General features: G+C 50.8%; 1 protein-coding gene and 1 long non-coding RNA gene across 3 annotated transcripts in view; one reads left to right on the forward strand and one right to left on the reverse strand.

Annotated features, from left to right (window-relative positions):
- Window positions 1-21527, forward strand: part of PLXNA4 (plexin A4) — a 472507-nt gene that overhangs the window by 71431 nt on the left and 379549 nt on the right. For both annotated transcript variants that reach the window (XM_070465682.1, XM_070465677.1), the window contains exons 2-3: window positions 882-2133; window positions 21136-21318. In XM_070465682.1, coding sequence (XP_070321783.1) covers window positions 949-2133; window positions 21136-21318 — 1368 coding nt within the window. In that variant the 5' untranslated portion in view covers window positions 882-948. The remainder of the gene's footprint in view (window positions 1-881; window positions 2134-21135; window positions 21319-21527) is intronic.
- Window positions 1726-2345, reverse strand: LOC110127716 (uncharacterized). The gene is made up of 2 exons (XR_002310896.2): window positions 2249-2345; window positions 1726-2022 (listed from the first exon to the last, which is right to left on the reverse strand). It is a non-coding gene; the product is annotated as an uncharacterized lncRNA (long non-coding RNA).

The raw sequence follows: 21527 nt of genomic DNA on the forward strand, positions 1-21527 counted from the left end.
CACCAGGGATGTTGGATGACCTTTACTGCTTTCACCTGTGCATCTTGGATAACTGCCCTCAGCTCTAAAGTGGGAATGTCAGAGGTACTTACATCAGGAGGCTGCTAGTTAGGGTCCTAGTAGGAAACATCGTACATGCAAATCAGGTCATTGGCACAAAGATTAATAGAGGAGCTGTTGACCAGGTGCCTCCTCAGAGGCAGGGTGGTATTTAGGGGCAAAAACACAGAGGCCCGTTACCTCCCCCAGGACCAAATGGAGGCAGACAGGAAGCAATTCACAGACCCCGGGGATGGGGAGGCTGAGTACACACAGCCCACTTCCCCTCTTCCGAGCCTCTCCCCCTCCCACTGGGCTTCTGCTGATTATCCTCAGTTGGCTGCACCTAACTCTGCCCAAGGGCAAGTAACCTGCAGATGTAAGGGTGTCTGGGCACAGAGAAAGGAAGAGAGAAGAGCTGGGTGTGTGTGTGAGTGGGGGGCAGGGTGTGGGGCAGGTGGAAGATTCACAGCACTAAAAATTTGTTCAAATGAAATGAGAGTCCCTGGAAGGTGCTGGACAGTGACTGATGCAAAGTCAGGCATTCTGTGGGCAATGACTATCTATCATCAACATCAACATTATCATCATCATTACCACCACCATTATCACTGTTGCTACCATCGCTAATCTTATTACTAGTACTACTACTGACATGCCCGCCTGCCACCACTAGCTTGGGCTGACTCATACACGTATGCTGGGGACCAGCCCCAGCTTCCCCCCTTGCAGATCTATTTCAGCGTGTGCAGGATGCTTTGAGGGCCCAGCCAGACAAGCTATGGGATGAAACTAAGACTTGACCTTTGTCATCAGCATCACCTCTTTCCTTTCCCCCACAGGGAGCCTGCACTCCTCACGTGACACTGCTGTGCCCAGTGCCCCGTGGCCCGAGGCCGCGTCTCTGAAATGAAAGCCATGCCTTGGAACTGGACTTGCCTGCTCTCCCATCTCCTGATGGTGGGGATGGGCTCCTCCACTCTGCTCCCCCGGCAGTCGCCCCCACCACCCCAGAAGCGGTCTTTTGTCACGTTCCGCGGGGAGCCTGCCGAGAGCTTCAACCACCTGGTGGTGGACGAGAGGACAGGACACATTTACGTGGGGGCCGTCAATCGGATCTACAAGCTCTCCAGTGACCTGAAGGTCCTGGTGACCCACCAGACGGGGCCGGATGAGGACAACCCCAAGTGCTACCCACCCCGCATCGTCCAGACCTGCAACGAGCCCCTGACCCCCACCAACAACGTCAACAAGATGCTGCTTATAGACTACAAGGAGAACAGGCTAATCGCCTGTGGGAGCCTGTACCAGGGCATCTGCAAGCTTCTGAGGCTGGAGGACCTCTTCAAGCTGGGGGAGCCGTTCCACAAGAAGGAGCATTACCTGTCTGGGGTCAACGAGAGTGGCTCTGTCTTTGGGGTGATCGTCTCCTACAACAACCTGGATGACAAGCTCTTCATTGCCACCGCTGTGGATGGGAAGCCGGAGTATTTCCCCACCATCTCCAGCCGGAAACTGACCAAGAACTCGGAGGCAGACGGCATGTTCGCATATGTCTTCCACGACGAGTTTGTGGCTTCGATGATCAAGATCCCTTCAGACACCTTCACCGTCATCCCTGACTTTGATATCTACTATGTCTACGGCTTTAGCAGCGGCAACTTTGTCTATTTTTTGACCCTCCAGCCTGAGATGGTGTCTCCCCCGGGCTCCACCACAAAGGAGCAGGTTTATACGTCCAAGCTTGTGAGGCTTTGCAAGGAGGACACGGCCTTCAACTCCTATGTGGAGGTGCCCATCGGCTGTGAGCGTGGTGGGGTGGAGTACCGCCTGCTGCAGGCCGCCTACCTGTCCAAAGCCGGGGCCGTGCTCGCCCGGACCCTCGGGGTCCGCCCGGAGGACGACCTCCTGTTCACCGTCTTCTCCAAAGGCCAAAAGCGGAAGATGAAATCCCTGGACGAGTCGGCCTTATGCATCTTCATCCTGAAGCAGATCAACGACCGCATTAAGGAGCGGCTGCAGTCTTGCTACCGGGGCGAGGGCACATTGGACCTGGCCTGGCTCAAGGTGAAGGACATTCCCTGCAGCAGCGCGGTGAGTCCAGGGAGGACCCGCGGGCCGGGAGGGCACAGTGAGGAGGCCCAGGCTGTGGCCTCCACAGGGTGTGAACCACCTGTCCCATTTTGTAGACAAGACAAGTATATCCCACCTCTGGGGCTCCTTAGACTCGGATCATCACCAGCTCAGGCATGCTGTGACTACTGGCACTGAGCTTATGAGAGTCAGAACCGGAGCTGAATGTAGATTTCCTATCGGCACTTTGCCCTATTCTGATTGGCTCACTGGCTGAAAGAGGTGGGGCTAGAATAGGCGGGCATTGTATGCTGTACATTCCGCATGGACCAGGCATTGTTGAAGGCTGCATTGTGTGTGCTATGATACCAGATGTGTACCCAGCTTCTTCTTTTTTTAAAATTAATTGATTTATTTTAATTGGAGGAAAATTATGTTACAACATTGTGATTTTTTGGCCATACATAATCATGAACCAGCCACAGGTATACATGTGTCCCCCCATCCTGAACCCCCCCTCCCACCTCCCTCCCCACCATATCCCTCCAGACTGTCCCAGAGCACTGGCTTTGGATGCCTCACCTCGTGCATTGAACTTGCACTGGTGTACCCACCTTCTTACCAACCACACCTGTTAGTCACCCTTCTGGGAGCGTAGAATAAAACCATTGGGTGATGGGGGCAGAGCTTAGACTAAAACCACTACTGGGAGTAGGGAAGGCAGTCATTTCACATTTGGAGTAGATGTAGAACTTCTGAAGAGGTATGTTTTTAGCCCCTTGTGTCTTTAGGAAATGGCAAAATAAGATCAGAAGGAATAGGATGAGAGTCCAGTGAACATAGATGAAAAACAGAGCTTGCTTAGAAAACTGCATTTGTTAAGTATCTTCTCTGTGAACAGTGCCATGGAAAAGATATGTCACAATGTCCAGAATCAGCCATGTAGCAGTGCTGGGTGACAGAGGGCTGAAGGAAACTGGAGGAAGGGGAGAATGAAGGGTTGGTTTGGGAAGCCTGCCCAGGGTCCTGATGGACAGACTGGACCTCAGGTTGCTGGGTGACCACAGGTGCTACGGGTAACACAGACTCCTCCCTCTCCCAACCTAACCCACTTGTGACCAAAGTGAAAAGCATCTGCCTTTCTACGGCTTGACTTCTGTTCATCTTCATGATTGTTTTTTCTCAACCACTCTTCAAGTGACTTGGAAGGTTTAGCTATTGGCATCTTTTATGCCCTATGTCACTCTCCTTTCCCTTTTTCCTATTTATTGTCCATTTGAAAAATTATGAACCTTGTGTGAGAAAATCTATCCCATAATATTAGTGTAGGAGAAGAAAAGTCAGTTCATTCATCAGGTAGAAGCATGCATTTTTGTGGATGTAGTTCTTGACTCCTAGTCGAACTTTGGTGGAATCCCATATTAGGGGAGAGTATTTGGATTGATTAAAGAAGTGCAATAAAGTGTGGCTGCTTGCCAAGCAGCCCTCAGAGGACACTGGTGCCCCACCCCTAGCATGTGGTGAGGTCATTCCTCAGGGCACTGGGATTTGGGGTGATGGCAGGGGAGAGGAAGAGAAAGAAGGAACTCACTTGCCACCCAAAGTTTGTCTTTGGTGCTCTGGCATTTAGGCTCAGGCTGTTTTCTAGTGATGAGTTTTCCAGTGGCTGAAATGAAAAGGTGTCATTTCTTCTTGGGGGTCCTGAAAAGCCAGGAGACCCCCTAGTGTCACAAAGGGAATTGAAGAGGCATTGAAGAGGCACCATAAGCCAAAGAAAGAAGCAACACATTGAGGGGACTTGAGGCCAGGGAATGGAGGGGACTCCCTTGTGTCTGCTGAGCCCTAGGGACTTTGGTTTGGGCAGTAGGTGATCCACTCAAGAATCTATAAGATGGGTTCATGGACTTCCTGGGCTGTGGACAGCTCCCACATGAAGGCAGTGAATGACAGGCCAGATGCTGTGCTGTGTGTGTTTATTACACATTCAGATGTAGGTCCCTGGGGGAAATGCCCTAAGAGTGTTTCCATGGGAAGGTGCTCAGAGATCTCCCAATCTATACCTTTGTTCTGAGGCCCAACAACTTGAGTGAGTTGCCCTAAGTCACATACTTTGTGTGTGCATGGCAGAGACTGCATTTGAGGAGAAAACCCTTGCCTCTCACCACCACGCTTGCACACATGCCCACACACACTTCTATACACATGCATATGCATGTACACAAGAAATACCCCCATGAGCTCACACACATGCTCCCTGTGTTAGAAAATAGTAAGTTTATGCTGTGCGATTACTTAACAGCTAGTTCTTTTAAGATTAGAGGGGTTGGCTATTTTTGCTGCAGAAAACTTGCTCCTAGCCTGTCTTTTGGGGCAATGCTTTTGGGAGTAAAATCAGCAGCGGGGATCAGCCTGACTGCCCACAGACAAGCATTTGTCTTGCCCTTGCTCCCTGCCATAGCACAAAAAGCAGAGTTCATCACAGGGAGTCTGCAGAGCTGTAGGTCCTAACATCCGCCTGGCGGCCTTGGAGAGAACAGAGGAAAGGCAGCTTTGCAAGACAGGGTAATGCCAGTACTGGGACTAATGGAGCCAGATAACAAGCTTTTGATTTTTCTTTGGGCTTTAATTAGCCTTTTCAAGTTCGAGGCAAGTTCAGGGTTGAGAGCAGAAAGGAGGAGGCCAGAAACTCCACACAGGGCTGAGGCTGTCTCCCCAGCCAGTCTAAAAGGCCACACTGGCTTTTAATGCACAGTATCAGTTTCCTTTGATTCAGCCGATGCTCGAGTTACTTTGCTCTGGGGCTAGGCTATGGTTCTTTTGGCCTCAGCCCAGACCACACAGGTTTCACCCTCCGTCAGCCAGGCCAGACTCCTGAGCATTCCCGATGAGGAGCACTCTCGGGCACTGTTTGCAAACCCAGCTTTTCCCGCACTCTTCATTCTCAAGGCCATTGCATTCCTTTCTCTTTTGCCTTCTTACCTTGAGGCAATTAGGGATGGGGATGGGACAAATTCTAGAATTTTGTTTTGTTTTGCCTCTGAGTCCCAGATTCCCTTGAGGCCTGAGAAAGGGAACCCTATCTCAGATGACCTCTGTCCTGTGATGTTTCAGCTGCAGGAAAGTGGAGGAGGGGTGTGTAAGGCACAGGAGGCTGACTTTAGGACTTATGTTTTGTAGGGTTGGGTCCCTTATAGGTTTTGTCATAGTTACAGCTCAAAGAGCTTGCAAAGTGGTTCATTTTAAAGTGGAGGTGAAATTGACATGTAACATGACATTAATTTCAGACATACAGCATAATGGTTCAATATTTGTATATACTGCAAAATGATCACTGCAAGAGTCTAGTTAACAGTCCATCACTGTACATAGTTACATATTTCCTTATGACCAGAACTTTTAAGATCTATTCTCTTATAGCATTGACATATATACACTGCCATGTGTAAAATAGGTAGCTAGTGGGAAGCTGCTGCATAACACAGGGAGCTCAGCTCAGCGCTCTGTGATGACCTAGAGGGGTGGGATGGGGGGGGGGGGGGAATGGGAGGGAGGCTCAAGAGGGAGAGGATATATGTATACATTTAGCTGATTCATATAGTACAGCAGAAACTAACGCAACATTGTAAAGCATTTATACTAAAAAACAAAAACCAAACCTCTACTCTGTTCAGTTCAGTCGCTCATTCATGTCCAGCTCTTTGTGACCCCATGGACTGCAGCACACCAGGCCTCCCTGTCCATCATCAACTCTCAGAGTTTACTCAAACTCATGTCCATTGAGTCGGTGATGCCATCCAACCATCTCATCCTCTGTCGTCCCCTTCTCCTCCCACCTTCAATCTTTCCCAACATCGGGGATCTTTTCCAATGAGTCAGTTCTTCGCATCAGGTGGCCAGAGTATTGGAGTTTCAGCTTCAGCATCAGTACTTCCAATGAATATTCAGGATTGATTTCTTTTAGGATGGACTGGCTGGATCTCCTTATATCCCTAGGGACTCTCAAGAGTCTTCTCCAACCCCACAGTTCAAAAGCATCAGTTCTTCAGCTCTCAGCCTTCTTTATAGTACAACTCTCATATCCATACATGACTACTGGAAAAATCATAGCTTTGATTAGATCGATCTTCGTTGGCAAAGTAATGTCTCTGCTTTTTAATAAGCTGTCTAGATTGGTCATAACTTTTCTTCCAAGAGCAAGTGCCTTTTAATTTCATGGCTGCAGTCACCATCTGCAATAATCTTGCAGCCCAAAAAATAGCCTCTCACTATTTCTACTGTTTCCCCATCTATTTGCCATGAGTGATGGGACCAGATGCCATGATCTTAGTTTTCTGAATGTTGAGATTTAACCCAACTTTTTCACTCTCCTCTTCCACTTTCATCAAGAGGTTCTTTAGTTCTTCGCTTTCTGCCATAAGTGTGGTATCATCTGCATATCTGAGGTTATTGCTATTTCTCCCAGCAATCTTGATTCCAGCTTGTGCTTCATCCAGCCCAGCATTTCTCATGATGTACTCTGCATATAGGTTAAATAATCAGGGTGACAATATACAGCCTAGATGTACTCTTTTCCCGATTTGGAACCAGTCTGTTGTTCCATGTCCAGTTCTAACTGTTGCTTCCTGACCTGCATACAGGTTTCTCAGGAGGCAGGTCAGGTGGTCTGGTATTCCCCTCTCTTGAAGAATTTTCCACAGTTTGTACTCTCTTAGCAACTCTTAAATATACAACACAGTGTGTACATGCTAAGTTGCTTCAGTTGTGTCTGACTCTTTGCAACCCCATGGACTGTAGCCCACCATGCTTCCCTGTCCATAGCAAGAATACTGGAGTAGATTGCCATTCCCTCCTCCAGGGGGTCTTCCCAAACCAGGGATTGAACCTGTATCTCTTTTGTCTCCTGAATTGGCAGGCAGGTTCTTGACCATTAGCACCTCCTGGGAAGCCCATACTACACAGTATCATGAACTGTATTACCATGCTCTACATTACATCCCAAGACTAATTTATTTTGTAACTGGAAGTCCATTCCTTTTGCCCAGTGACTCATTTTTAATGCACTCTTGTTGTCCTAATTCCTTGAGCTAGAATACTTGTCCCATGGTGCTCTTCAGGCTTTTCGGGTCTCTTCCATTTTCTGGGATTCACATTTCTTCCCCTGAACTCATGCCTCCAGGACTACAAGCAGGAAGTGGTATGAACCTGAGGCCCCAGCTCCTCACCAGGTCCCTGCTGTATTTGGCTGTACTCAGGGAAGATGAGGTCTGAGGGTCTGCATGTGTGGGGCATCAGTGGAGCCATGTGGTGGCCCATAGTCTGGTGACCAGGTGAGAGGACAGACTTTGGGCTGGGAGCCTGGAGTCTTGATCTGCAGATCCCCAGGGAGCAACCTGTTGTCTTTACTCTTGGAGAACCAGGGAAGTCTGGTTGAGCCCCCATCATGGATAAGGGCCGGTCAGTGAGGAGTGGCCTCCTCATTGGATTGTGTCCCTGTGAGTGTCAGTGAATATTGCAAATGCAAATCCCAGAATAGGCATTGGGTGTAGAGGCTGGGGAAGCAGGCCAGGTGTTTGCTGGTGCTTGGGGAGGGCGGCGTGGGGAAAGGGGGAAGAAACTTCTGACTTTGTCTTCTGGCCCATTCCTTCTTGGGGGCTGTTTCTTTTTTTCCCCAGCTTGGATGGATGGTAAAAGGTATCCAAGATCAAATGGGCTGGTGTCTGAAAATTGCTCTAAGGACCTCAGGAGGGCCTGGGCAGAGGATGGGTCCTAGAGGGATCGACCAGGCCTCCTCCCAGTACGTCTTAGGATTTGGGAGGCTGTAGGCCAGCCTAAGGTCCTTTGCTGGTGAGCATCCAAGGGTGAGGGTTAAGGATGGTGGTGTAATTTCTGTGTTTCTGCTATTCAGCACTGAGATGGTCTCTATCTTTGGTCCCTTTAAAGGCTACTGCCTGATCTCCCCAAACCTTCTTCTGTCTGCAATTGGAGTGAGAAGCTCATAGCCTGAGGCTATTGTCATGTCCCATGACCTGAGCAGGCTAAGGTAACAGCTCTCTGTCCCTTTCTGGGAGCCCCAAGAATCCTGACCTGGAGTAGGCCACCAGGCTGGAGAGTGTGCTGTTGGGCTCCAAGACCTTGTGTTCTTTGTGGGTGGAGAAGCCAGGCATCCTAGTGCTCCCCAGGCATAGCTATCTACACCTCCTCACCCTTTCTTCAGCCTTCTGAGGTCATCTACAGAACACTAGACCTTCTGCCTACAAATGAATTAATGAATGGATGAAATTTTTATTAGGCCCTTGGCAATATACTGTCTCCTGGCTGATGCCAAGAATCATGAAATGACATCAGTCTCTAGGAGCCTAGGAGTCCAGAAGAGAGATGCCTCTGAGCAGGTCATTATAGCCTCTGTGATGGGAACAAGGGCTGTGGCCCTGGGAGTGACCATCACTCACGCCACTTAAGTCTTCCCTAAGTTTTGAACCAGTTGAGAAGTGGGTGTAGGAGTTAGGCAACATTAGCTTTAATGCTGAGAAGGCTGGGTAGGGCAGAAAATGTCAGTCTCCAACTCTTTGTGACCCCCTGGACTATAGCCCGCCAGGCTCCTCTGTCCATGGAATTACACAGGCAAGAATATTGGAGTGGGTTGCCATGCCCTCCTCCAGGGGATCTTCTCAACACAGGGACTGAACCTGGGTCTCCCACATCGCAGGCAGATTCTTTACTATCTAAGCCGCCAGACCTCAGCTGCTTAATCTCCGCCTCCAAGACTTGAACTTACAGTGAACATCCAATAGAAGACATTGGTCCACGGGGCAGAAACTGTGACCAGAATCCCTGCATCGCCCCTGTCTAGCCTCCAAGCAGAGCATGTTGGCCTCCGAGCCACCTGACAATCCCACTGGAGAGTCCTTGTGGGGTCTGACAGCTTATAAAGGGCTTCATTGCTTCCTCTTCTTCTCCCAGCAGTTCTGTGGGATAATAGGAAAGGCAGACATCCCATCTAGTTGAGGAAATGGAGGATCAGAAAAGTCAAGGACTTCACTGAAGGTCATGTAATCGGTGGACCAGAACCTTCTATACATCTTAATTCTCAGCCTGGGGCTCTTCCCACTGGTGTTTATCGATAGGGCCGTAGGGGGACCTGGGGCAGGGGCATGGTTGGTGGCGCTGGGCACTCACGTTGCTGGACTGTAGAACCCTATGTGCCCACGGCACTCTGCAGTCCCTGCAGAACCAGGAAATCCCTCATGTTTCCTGGAGCCCCTGATTGAGAGCCGTTGCCAGACCAGGCGTCTTCTCGCCTTCGAGGTTTACTTGCCAGTCTCGCTCAGACTCACAGAGGCACTCGGACCGAGCTTTTCATTTTTAACCCCAAGCTTCGCATCCAGCAGTGGGGAGAACCCACTGGTGTGTGCTGTCGCTCTGACTCACTTCCACAGCTCTCGCAGGGCAGCCCTGGGAGGGGACAGGGTCACTCCCTGGACGCGGGCTGGCCTCCCAGCCCAGCCTGGATGGCCACTCAGTGAGGTCTGGCGCCTGGGATCCTGACACTCCACCAGAGTCCGTATCCGGAATGGCCAGGCAGCCACCCCAGGCTCCAGGGGCTGGATTGTGCCCATCTGCTCGGGCTGTTTTCTTTTCCTGTCGGCAGGAAGTGCGGCTCTGACTAGATGGGTGTATCCTGTTGTTTATGGTGCAAGGCAAGGCTTTCTCTTTCTGCTCAGCCAAAGTCCTCTCTTAGACCATGATCTCCCATCCCGCCTTCCTCAGCTCCACTACATTCGAGACTTATGCACGCGCACACACACACATACATACTGGGACCCAGCCCATACGCCACACTCAGGTCCCCCTGCCAATACACATCACAAATCTCCTTTCATGTCAGTGCAAGCCCTCCCCCCTCACAGTCCAATTACCCCTTCTGGTTTAGCTTTGGGGGGCTTCCAGGTCACAAAGTCTCCAGGTCTCCAGTCATTATAGATTCAGACTTTTCCCCCTCCCCTAGAGAAGACCCTGTCCCAAGTATTCAGGTGAAAAGGACACCTACCTCTTTCTCTTTGGGAGAAAGCATTTGCAATAAAAGTTGCATCCCGGCCAAGTACATGCGGTGCTTTGGGTCCCTGACGGTGGCCAAGCTCTAGGTGATGAGCTGGCCTGGTTAGAGGAAGGGGCTTGAAGCTGGCCCCCTCGGCTGGGTGTGACCTCCCAGGAACCACTGTGGAGCCCATCGGGCCTTCAGGGAGGGTGATGAGATCCAGGAATCAAGTCTGCAGATGTTAACCCAGACAGCTGCCGTGGCTACAGGGCAGGGTTTACCGGACGGGGGATTAGGACATGGGGCCAGCCTTGCCATATCTTCACACTGAGAGCCTGACTCTGACTTCATGAAGCCCTGCATGGAAGCGTGCACCCTGGTACACACCCACTCGTGCACACGCATCCTCTCTGTCTGGATGTCCAACTCACCCTGTCTGTCCCCTGTCTTTTCTCTCTGTCGCTCTCTCTGCTGTGCTTCACTTTCTCACTTACACTCATACCCTGTGCAAGGCACCCCCGAGGCTCCCCGTTTCTGTGATGGATCCTCCCCCACACCCCCACACCACACACAGCAGCTCACACCATGAGTACAGCCATGGACACACACCCATGTACACACACACTCGTGCACACACACCCCTAGACGGTGTGCAATGACCCAGCCCAAATCAGCCACCGAGCCTCTCATTCGGTCAGCACCCAGACCAGCCCAACTTATCCATCCAGGTCTGCCTTTCCTTCAATTCCTATCACCCTCTCAGGGTGGCGTCTTGGCCAGGATGCTGGCCTGCAAGCTTGGGTCTTTGAGTCTCAGCCAGGTCCCGCTCATGAGAGGTCACTGAGCTGGTGAGTGGTTTCCCTTTTGCTTTGAATCATGCATTTCATCTTTTAGAAGGAGGTGATAAAACCATATCCCTTTAATAAAGTGTGCCGAGACTCCTAGGGAAAGAGAAATACAGAGACATTCATAAATGATGATAGACATAGAGCACCTTATATTTGTAGAACACTGAAACAGCTCACGGCATCATCCACATAGTCTCCTTTGGTTACAGTAACCACTTGAGGAGACAGAAAGGGATTTAATAATATTGCTGTGCTTTCATACCTACCTTTTTTTCCTCCACTGATGTCTGCTTTTGAGAAATTTGGGCTGTGCCAGACCCAGACATTATGTTCGGAATCCCATGCCTGGAGTGTGCCCACCCGCCTTCCCTGTCATCGGCACATGATATGAATGCAAAGGCAAGGCCTTTGAGGGAGAGGAGATGTTTCCAGCTAGATCCTCCCTGCGGTCACCTTCCTGTGCCCCTCTGGTTTTTGTAAGGCAGAAGGGAATGGCTCCACGTTGGCACACGGCACTGGCGTCACTTCATTTACAAAGTTAGTGGAAAGAAGGAAAAAAGACAACTCACGGAGTTCTCCATTCAGTCTCTCAATTTACATATTTTTAAATTTTTCCTAGTGAATTGGGCCCCGAATGTTGTCTGCATATATGAAACGGGATCAGCCAGGGGAGAAGAAAGCCCGCATCTTTTCCCAGTCTTGGTGTCATTACTGTGTCTCTGTCAGTGTTCCAAAATATAATGGGATTTGTTTGGCTGATTTATCCTGCATGCCAGCAACATTATCCAGACCCACACTTGGGCCCGAGGAGCAAAGAGGGGGAAGATGCATGGCAACGAGACTGGGGCTAATAAAATTTATTCCTCCTAACAAGGGAATGACCTCCCCCGTAATTCAGCCTGGCGAGCGGGGCCACTGCTTCCCAGTGCTGGCCAGAAAACACGCAAACTTAATCATTGTGGTGTGCCCCGCTCCAATTACAGTTCCGGTGGCGGCTCAGGCTGTCTGCAGTACACAGGGAGAGCAGTGGGGACGTGGAATTGATGGACTGGGGGACAGGGAGGTGGCTCTTGATCCTTGACAGGCAGCCACTGGGGACCTCTGAAGCTTAAGGTACCCAAGGAAAGGGACAGCACCCATGTGAGTTTTACTCGGTGCCATTCCAAGGCCTTTCCTGGTCTGTCCCAGGGGTCCAGCTTTGGCTTCTGCACTGAACCCATCGTGGAGGTTACCTGCGGAACTGGACGAGTGGTTTTGTCCATGCTTCTCTTGCTTGGCCAGCCTGAATCTCTGGTCATGGTGTCATGGCCCTCTCTGCTTACCTAGAGGGAGGAACCTGGGTCTCTCAGCAGCTGAGCTAATGAGGAGAAGGTCAGGGGTTCGATCCCTGGGGTTCCTGACTTGGAGCTGCTCTTTGCCTGCCATGCTCAGCAATTCCTAGGAGGGGTGCATTGCTACGGCTCGCCATTGGTTACAGCCTGGAGTGGGCAGCTCGAATTAGTGGCATTAGTTGCCTATTAGAAAGATAACTTGTTATCAGGATGAGAGAATGGCCACTTAGATGACCTGTATTTTGGTACCCATCTCTGTGAGATGCTTAGAAACAGGGTGCATAGCTCGTTGGGAATCTTGGTGTGATTCATTGGGTTCTTTTTCCAACCCCAAGACACTTTTCACAAAGCCCCTTCAATAATGTGTCGGTCTAACCAGGTTACTGTGATTGAGGTTTGCTGGCTTCCTCTCTCTTTCTCTGCACATTCATTTCTCCTTCAATCTCATTGAAAAAGACACAATGAAGAGCCATTCGGAGATAATGTGTTAGTAACTAAGTGGATGAGGTCTCCTTCATGCTCTTTTCTTGATATCTGGGCTCATGGCCGAGGTGTGGGGCCAACCTTTGCCTCTACTGGGGTTTCTCTGGCTCTGAAGTGAGTTTGCCTGGGATCAGCCTGGGCCCTGGGCAGAGCTTTGGAGAGGGTTAGAAATTATGAAAAAGAGGAAAGTTTGTGAAAAACAGCAAGCAATCATAGGGCGATATCGTCTGAGTTTTTGGATCTCTTTTTTTGTTTTAGAAACGAGTGTTCAAGGCACATGGGAATATCTTATGGTGAAACAAGCTTTCTGATGAAAGTAACCTTAAGCCAACCAGAGCCTCCCCATGAGGTTCCTGCCTCCCTGAGGGTTCTCCCTGCTTCCCTCCCGCCCTGCTGTCAGAGGGCTAACAGAGTTGTCTCCAGGGAGAGATACACTGTGGGCATCAGAGCCTGGCACATCTAGGAATGCCGTGGGGTCAGCGGTTCTATTTGAGATCTGGCCCCAATAAGCGGGGATCATTGCCTTCCTGCACTGCAGAGATATACAGCTAGAGTCTGTATTTAGACATGAGCTACTGTACTTACCTGATCAATATCTCCCTTTATAAAGGAATCCCTCATGTGTAATTCACCTATTCCCTGTTTCCTGTGGAGCTCTACTCTGGTCAGCTCCCAGTGTGTGTGTGTGTGTGTGTGTAATTCATTAGTGGGTATGTGTTTGGGGCCGCTGAGCATGAAGAATCTAAAGGCCTTTACTCTTCCACATCAACAGGCACCTCTTTTCTCCTAACTTGTGTTTCTTTTCTAAACTTCAGCTTTCCCTCTCCTTAGGGACAGGTTGGTCCAGGAAAGGAGGAAGCACACTCTGATGACTGGCCAAGGGCCTCCTCCAGACAGGAGGGTCGGTTCCTCCCAGAGATCACAGAAAGGCAGAAGGCTTGTCCTGGATGGTAACAAAAAGAAGTCAGGCCTGCCCCTCCAGCAGCCTCTCTCATCCTGACATGTTGAGGGACCAGTTCCCTGATCCTCCTCCCTTTGGGGCCACCCTCCACCACCCTAGAGGAAGCCTCTATGTAATACCACATTTTCCCCCTCCAGACTCGGAATTTAGGGTTCTGTTATCAGTAGCTTGATAGAATACAAGAGGTCATTTCACTCTCTAAGCCTCCATTTATCTCTTCTGTAAAATGGGACTGTTCAGTTCTAAGCCCTGGGGTCATTTCCCTCTGAAATTGCACAAGGTGTGAAAGCATGACCGTGCCCTGTCCTGGATGGAGAACCCACAATTGACTCCCAATGTTGCCTCTTCCTTGAAACCTAACTGCCCGCCCCCCCCCCCCCCCAGCAGTCATGGGCCCACTCTCTGTCCCTCCAGCCCTGGTGCACACCTAAAGCTGGGCATACATGGCCTTGTCTAGTCATGGACCTGATCTGCAGGTCCTCTAAGCCATCTTTCTATTGTTAGGTCCTCACTTGCTGCTTGGTGCCTAGTAGATCCTCCTAAACATTCTTAAGCAAAGTAATCAGTGAGGAACAGTAAATCCTGTTGTCTTCATTTAGTGCCTCAGTGTCCTCTAGTGGAAACAGAGAGTTCCAGTAGCCTAAGAGACCAAAAGTTGGATGGAAAAAGGCCCAACTGGAGGCCTCACAGTGGGTGAGCTTGGGAAGGTCTCTGATGCCTTCTTCCCCATAATGGTCCAGACTTTTAGTTTTGCGGGTGGGTGTGGAGTGCTCAGGCCTAAACGGCTTGAGGCTGGATGCTACTTTTGCCTTCAGAGAGAGCTGGAGAACCAGTTTGCTCCCAGGTGGAAGGATTCCTCTCTCTCCTGGGCCAGGAGCTACCACGAGCAATGGGAGGACGAGGTCTGACCTTGTATTTTTCCTTCCTGGGTTCAGAGACGGCGACTGCCAGCTCAGAGTAGTTGGCAGCTGTATCCCCAGAGGGAGGCTTCGCCCATCTCCGCAGGCTCACCTGGTCAGCCTTCTTTGGATCAGTCTGGGATATTTGTAAATGTGGACATCTGGGGTGAAAGGGGCAGCCTATGGCTATGGAAGAGACCAGGTCCCAGAGCTGAGCTAATTGGCCCACAGGGGCATGGGCCTGGTGATCTTTATCTCATTAGCACTGCTTTTGGACCACTGAGCTCTGGTCTAGTTCTGATCTTTCCATAATAAGGACTACATCTGGGGTTTCTGCAAAGGTAGGGTGAGTAAGGGTGGGGCTAAAACAGCTCCACCCGGTAAGAAGCGTGCATCTAGAACCAGGCCGGGCGCCATGCTAGCCAGGATAAAGAGTGATTTCAGAATCAGGTCCCCACCCAAGGCCTCATCACCGGAGGTCTTCAGGGTAGATTGTGCCAGGTTATGAGGGTGATGGTGGGGCAGGGGTTGGAGGGTGATGCCCACTGTCTCCCAGGTCTACTCCTTTCTCAGGCCTTCTCAGAGGGTCTCCGTGGAGACCACTGGGGTCCTTGGGTGGCTGTTCTGTAGCTCTGCCCTGGAGCCTGGGGAGACTGAGCAGGAAGGATGCTGGCAGCACTTAGAATCCCCTTTCTGTGGAGATGATAGAGCTTTTCAGAGTGCCAGTCTCTCTGCAGAGTGGGAGCAATTTCCCTGTAATTGGTAAAGTAACCGTAACTGCTCTGTCATTTGTATGTAGCGACACGTAATTGCACGGTAACCTTTGCCGCTGAGTGCGAGGTAAGCGCGGTAAGCTATTAGATTGTAATTCGGAGTGTCAGCTCTGGCTCCCCACGCCACCGCTGCCACCGCTGCTCGGCTCGGGGAGGCTGCCACGGGGCCCCCCTGCCTCCAGGCCTAGCGGGTCCTGCTCCCGTGGTTATGCTTGTCACATGGTGCTCTCTCCTGAGTCTAGTCTGTGGCACCCTCACCAGGAAGAGACCCCTCTGGTGACCTGGGACGGTGCTTCTCACTAAATCACCTGGGAAAGGGTTAGGATACAGATCTCTGAGCCCCAGCTCCAAGAGTTTCTGATCCAGTAGATCTGGGGTGGGGGTGACCAGAATTTGCATTCCTAAGGAGCAGCCCTAACTCTAGCCAGTGCTTCCCTGGTTGCTCAGACAGTAAAAAATCTGCCTGCAATGCAGGAGACCCTGGTTTGATCCCTGGGTTGGGAAGATCCCCTGGAGAAGGGAATGGCACCCCACTCCAGTATTCTTGCCTGGAGAATTCCATGGACAGAGGAGCTTGGTGGGCTACAGTCCATGGGATTCTCCGGGCAAGATCCTCTCAGACCTCAGAGTCAGATGTGACAGAGGGACTAACACACATACCCAGCCCTAACTCTTCTGGACCTAAGACTATTTCTCCTTTATTCAGCCTTATTGACCTGATAGATCTTTAGGAAGAACCACCGCTGCTCTTTCATCTTGATAACCTTAGTGCCTTTAATCTTGATCACACCTCTCTGGGACAAGTATCATGAATTTCCCCAAAGATGCTAAGACTCACAAAGATTATTTGAATTGTCTATGGATGACCTGGGTTCAATCCCTGGGTTGGGAAGATCCCCTGGAGAAGGGAAAGGCTCCCCACTTCAGTATTCTGGCTTGGAGAATTCCATGAACCGTATAGTCCATGGGGTCACAAAGAGTCGGACACAACTGAGCAAGTTTCACACGCACAAGGATGACCAGCAGTAGCTAGAGCTAACCACTCTCTTGTTCATTGTTGCTGTTTAGTTGCTAAGTTGTATCCCACTCTTTCGAGACCCCATGGACTGTAGCCCACCAGGCCCCTTTATCCATGGGATTTCCCAGGCAAGAATACTGGAGTGGATTGCCATTTCCTTCTCCAGGGTATCTTCTCAACCCGGGAATCAAACTCAGGTCTCTTGCATTAGCAGGTGGATTCTTTACCCCTGAGCCACCTGGGAAGCCTGACACTCTCTTAGCACTTACTAAGTGCCAGACATTGTTCTTCATGAATTAGCCATTGAATCCTCTCCACAGCATTGGAAAGTATATGCTATTATTATTATTATCCCTATACTATCCATGAAAACCTGCGGCACAGAGAAGTTCACTAACTTGCCCAAGGTCACACAGCACCAAGTGGTGAAGCTGGGATTCTAACTAGGCTTCCTGGCTCTAGTTCCAAAATAGTGTTAGCTGTTTTGAGACTCAGGTCTTTATTTGGTCGCCCATCAATTCATCCATGCATTTTCCATTTAATATATATGTCTTAACCTATTATAAACCGGGAACAGAGCTAAGGGTACAAACATGCCTAAAACTTGGTGCCATCCTTGAGCTCATGGCCAGCCCCTGGAATCCAGTGGATCACCAGTCTCACTTTACAAGTCAGGCACCCCATGAGGATATCTGTGGAAAGCAGATCTGGTATCTTCATTATGGGCCAGAAGGGACCCCAGAGGCTATGGCCCTGTCCGAGGCTTTGGGGTCTATTCACAGAGGTGCCCACTGCATACATTCCCATGTAGCAGACCCTAATCTCTTTCCCTGGTAAGAATGAAGCTGCTGTCTAATGAATAAGCACTGGAGCGGTGGCCAGAGCTCATTCGTGGGTATTTGTGGAATGGCAGGGGAGAGGGCCTGCAGGCGTGCCCGGCTCCTGATTACCACGGAGACCAGCCCCTTCCTGGCTCCTCTGGCTCTAGCTCTGATCTTACTGTTAATGGGGCCCAGGGGAGGGCTCGGCTAGGGCCGAAGGAGCACACACTCTCCTCTCCTGTTGCCCAGGGTGCTCAGGAATCTGCTCCAGCCTTCGCTTGTCGAAGGTGTTCTCCAATTAGCCTTCCCTTCCAGGGGCCCTGGCATCTGCTCCCTACACCCCAGCCCCCCGGGGTCTGCAGGCCCTGTGGGACCCTCCCTCTGCTCTCCTCTCCTTCTGTGCTGCAATTACTCTGATGCTTTGGCTTAGACTCAGGGTGGTGTCCTCAGGAGCTATGCTCTGGCCGCAGGCATGCAAGGGCCACTCCCTGCTGCACCATCTCCATCCCCCCCATGGCTGTTCTGAGGAGTTCCATCAGAAAAATGAACCCAAAGAAACACTGTACCTTGAAGGGCACTCCAGTTTAGCCAGTGCCTTCACACCTGTTGTGTCACCTGGGTCTCAGGATGAGCCCGTCTTGCTATTTTACTGTCAAGGAATGGTAGGCCTAGAGAGCAGCAGGAGGAGGCTGTGCCAAGGTGTATGCTTGGGAAGCTGCTCAGCTGCCATGTGAACCCAAGTCCTATGTTTTCTCCCACTCCATCACTGTTAAAAATCCTTCCCTTATCAACCCCGGCTGGAGGAAGTGAAGAGTAAGACCCCACCCCCACCCCATGCCACAGCTGGGGACCTCAGCATCCATGCCCACCTAGGCTGCTCCTGGTCCAGTATCTCCATCACCCTTTCATCACCTGCGGCACCGCTCAGAGGGAGAAACCAAGGCACAGGGGAGTCTGGGTGGGAAGCCATCATTGTCTCTGGAATCCTAAGGCCACAGTAGGAGCCCCAGTTGTGGCCTTTGCTTCATTTGAGCCTGATGACAATACCATGAGGTCAGTAATTTGGGGACATACCTGCAGGTCTAGGTGAGGAGCCCTGGATCTGCCTCCTGTGTGGGTCTCGCAGGGAGCTGTCCTGAGCTGAAACTGGTGGAGTCCTGGCTGCCAGGACACCAGGCTGAGCTGTTCTCACTCCTCCCACCTCAATGAAAACATTCCTCACCAGGCCTTTGGCGGTGCAAGATGCCACCGTGGTAAAGACTCGTGGGTCCCCGACTTTCTGCCTCTGAGCAAGCAAGGATTTAATGCAGTCATTGGCTGAATGTACACTTTGGTTTTTGTAGGTAGTTGGTTTTCACCTCATGTTCTGCCCAGTGAAGAAGAAAGGTGTCTGGTAACTTAAAACTCAGAATTGCAGTTCTGGGGGCTGAACAACCTGAGCCTCATCAGGTCAAGGCAGCGTGTTTGTGCCAGGTGCGGTGGGAAACATGGACAGCCTTGTTCCCTGCCTCAGTTTCCCCTTGTGGAGAGTGGACAGTCCTTCAGCCTTATCTACTTGGAAAATGGCAGTAGTGGGCAAGGTCCTTTGGCTAATGGCAGACATCCCGGCAGCACAGTTTAGGGCTGAGAAAGTCCAGGGTGAGGACAGGACCAGAGGCAGGAATGTGCAAGGCCATGAAGATCCCTAAGCTGCCCTCTGAAGGCTTGGCAGTCACCGTGGTTATGTCCACCAGGGAAAAGACATTGTCTGTCCTTTACCTGTTTCCTCTCCATCTCTTCTACTCTCCACCCTAGCTGTCTCTCCCATCCCCAGTTCCTCATTTTAGGAAAGAACCGTAAAGGTCAGTCTAGACCTTGAAAGCTTCCTCCTGCCTTTGACTCCTGGAGTTGTTTTTGGAGGGAATGGAGGTAGTAAAGGCTTCCCTGGTAGCTCAGACAGTAAAGAATCCACCTGTGATGCAGGAGACCTGGGTTTGATCCCTGGGTCGGGAAGATCCCGTGGAGAAGGCAATGGCAGCCCACTCCAGTATTCTTGCTATGGACAGAGAAGCCTGGTGGGCTACAGTCTATGCGGTCGCAAAGAGTTGGACTTGACTAAGCGAGATAGGGGGTGTGTTTGGTCTGGGCTGTTGGATTAGACGATGCAAGAGAGGCCAAAGGCAGGATGTGGGGTGGATGTCTGCTCTGCACGTGGCTGTATGAGCTCCCTCCCTGCCCTGGCTGCCCCCACCACGATAAGAGGGAGGTCAGCATGCTTGGCACACAGACATTGCCTGTCACCCCCGGCCCCATCGCTGGGAGGGAGCTGAGGGCCCCTGCATCCCTGGAAAGCTCGGAGTTGGCCACTTTGAGCGGCTCTGCTGGTAAGAGCCTCCCTGCTGGTGCTCCAGAAGCCTCTTCCTTTGGCTGGATTGGAGCCTTTAAAAAATGACACCTTGCATTTTATTTCCCTGCTTTCTCTGAGAAGTCCAAAGGCGTTTACAGGCATGAGTTCTATAGGCTTTATGGACGCCCATCAAAAAGCAGAGGTTGTTTCCTTCATCTTTATAGAGTGGGAAATCAAAGCACAGAGAGATGGAATGACTCAGGAGAGACAGTTCTTCTGAGAAAAAGGGGGAAATCCGTTGTAGGATCTTAGAGCCTCAGGGAGGTCTGTGCCAACCCCCAAGCTGCTCAGTGGGGGGCCCTGGAGGCCCCTCAGCAACCACTGTCAAGGTCTTAGCCACTCCCCGGGAGGACTGCCTAGCTGTGACCCTCTGCTTACCTGGGGATCTGGGAGCCTGGAGTAAAACAGGTAGAGACTCAGCTAAAACACTGGGGGGGGGTAGGGTAGGGTGGGGAAATGGCTTCACTTGTTGGTTCCTGACTCCTGAAATTGTCCCAGAGTCATAAGCAAGAGTTGGGTCCCTGTGTCCCACAGGGTACCTGGGAATCCAGGGAACGTTCTCTTTAAGGGATGCTAAGAGGTGTTCCCATGGAAAAATGGTTTAGGAAATAAATTGTTTGGAAAAAATGCTGAGAGAATTTTAAACCTATTTCTTCCTGAAAAGACTTTTCACACCTTTTTTTGTGTGTGTAACAATTAGGAATATCTTACATGATGTTGTAATGTACTGGGTTTCAGGATATTGCCCAAAATCATTTGCCCAAGGAACCCGTTTATGGTAGGAAATCTTGTGGGACTTGCATTTTGGGAAATGCTGGTGAAAGTATGACAATGTCAGGGCTGCCCTTCTTCACTATGCTGTAAAAGAAGAAGGAGCCTGAGATGGGACATAGGAAGGCACCTGTGGCCTGACTGAATTCATCCACAAACTTTCCACTCCTCCCATTCCTCCTTTCCCCAACCAACTGTCCATACATGTCTCTGCCACGGTGTTGGCTTACGTGTATTAACATTCCTGTTTCTCCATTCCCCACCTTTGAGTCCTGACCTGTGTGTCTGCTCAACACTAAGTGTGCAGATGTGGAACCCTCGCCCCTCTCACTCCCTAGCAGGGATGCCTGGGTCCCATGCTCGTGGGTGGTGGCCCAGTGTTTTCCCAAGTCTTGGTGATGATGGGCTATCAAGATGGTACCTGGAGTGGTTGGAGGTGGGGCAGAGAGGTTGCCGAGTGTGGTAGAAAGAAGACTCCAGGGATCTGTGACTTTCTGCCATGGTCCTGCAACCTACCTAGATGACTGTTGACAGGCTACTTAGTTTCTCTGGAGCTGAGTTTTTCATGTGATAAAGCAGGGATTTATACCAGATGATTCACCTCTAAGGATTCTCCTAGCTCCAGAGTTCCCTGACTCAGTACCTCTGCAAATTGCCCTACTGTTCACTTCTAATTCTTCTCCCTCTTCATTTTTAGCTCTTAACCATTGATGACAACTTCTGTGGCCTGGATATGAATGCCCCCCTGGGCGTGTCGGAGATGGTGCGTGGCATCCCTGTCTTCACGGAGGACAGGGACCGCATGACTTCTGTCATCGCTTATGTCTACAAGAATCACTCTCTGGCCTTCGTGGGCACCAAAAGTGGCAAGCTGAAGAAGGTAGGACAAGGGGTAGTTATTTTGGTGATTGTGCGGACAGCCTGTCCCCAGTGGGACGGATGTTGGCTTGCGTTCTCTTGCTACCCCGGACCTGGTTGGCTGGTGATACAGGTTTGTGCTAAGGAGGTGTGTTGCTGTTTTGAGGCAAACAGTGGTACTCTTGTCCCTTCTCTGCCTTCACATGGAGGATTGCTGTGGGACTCACACTG

Source organism: Odocoileus virginianus, chromosome 1 (genome assembly GCF_023699985.2).
Source record: "Odocoileus virginianus isolate 20LAN1187 ecotype Illinois chromosome 1, Ovbor_1.2, whole genome shotgun sequence".
NCBI lineage: Eukaryota > Metazoa > Chordata > Mammalia > Artiodactyla > Cervidae > Odocoileus > Odocoileus virginianus.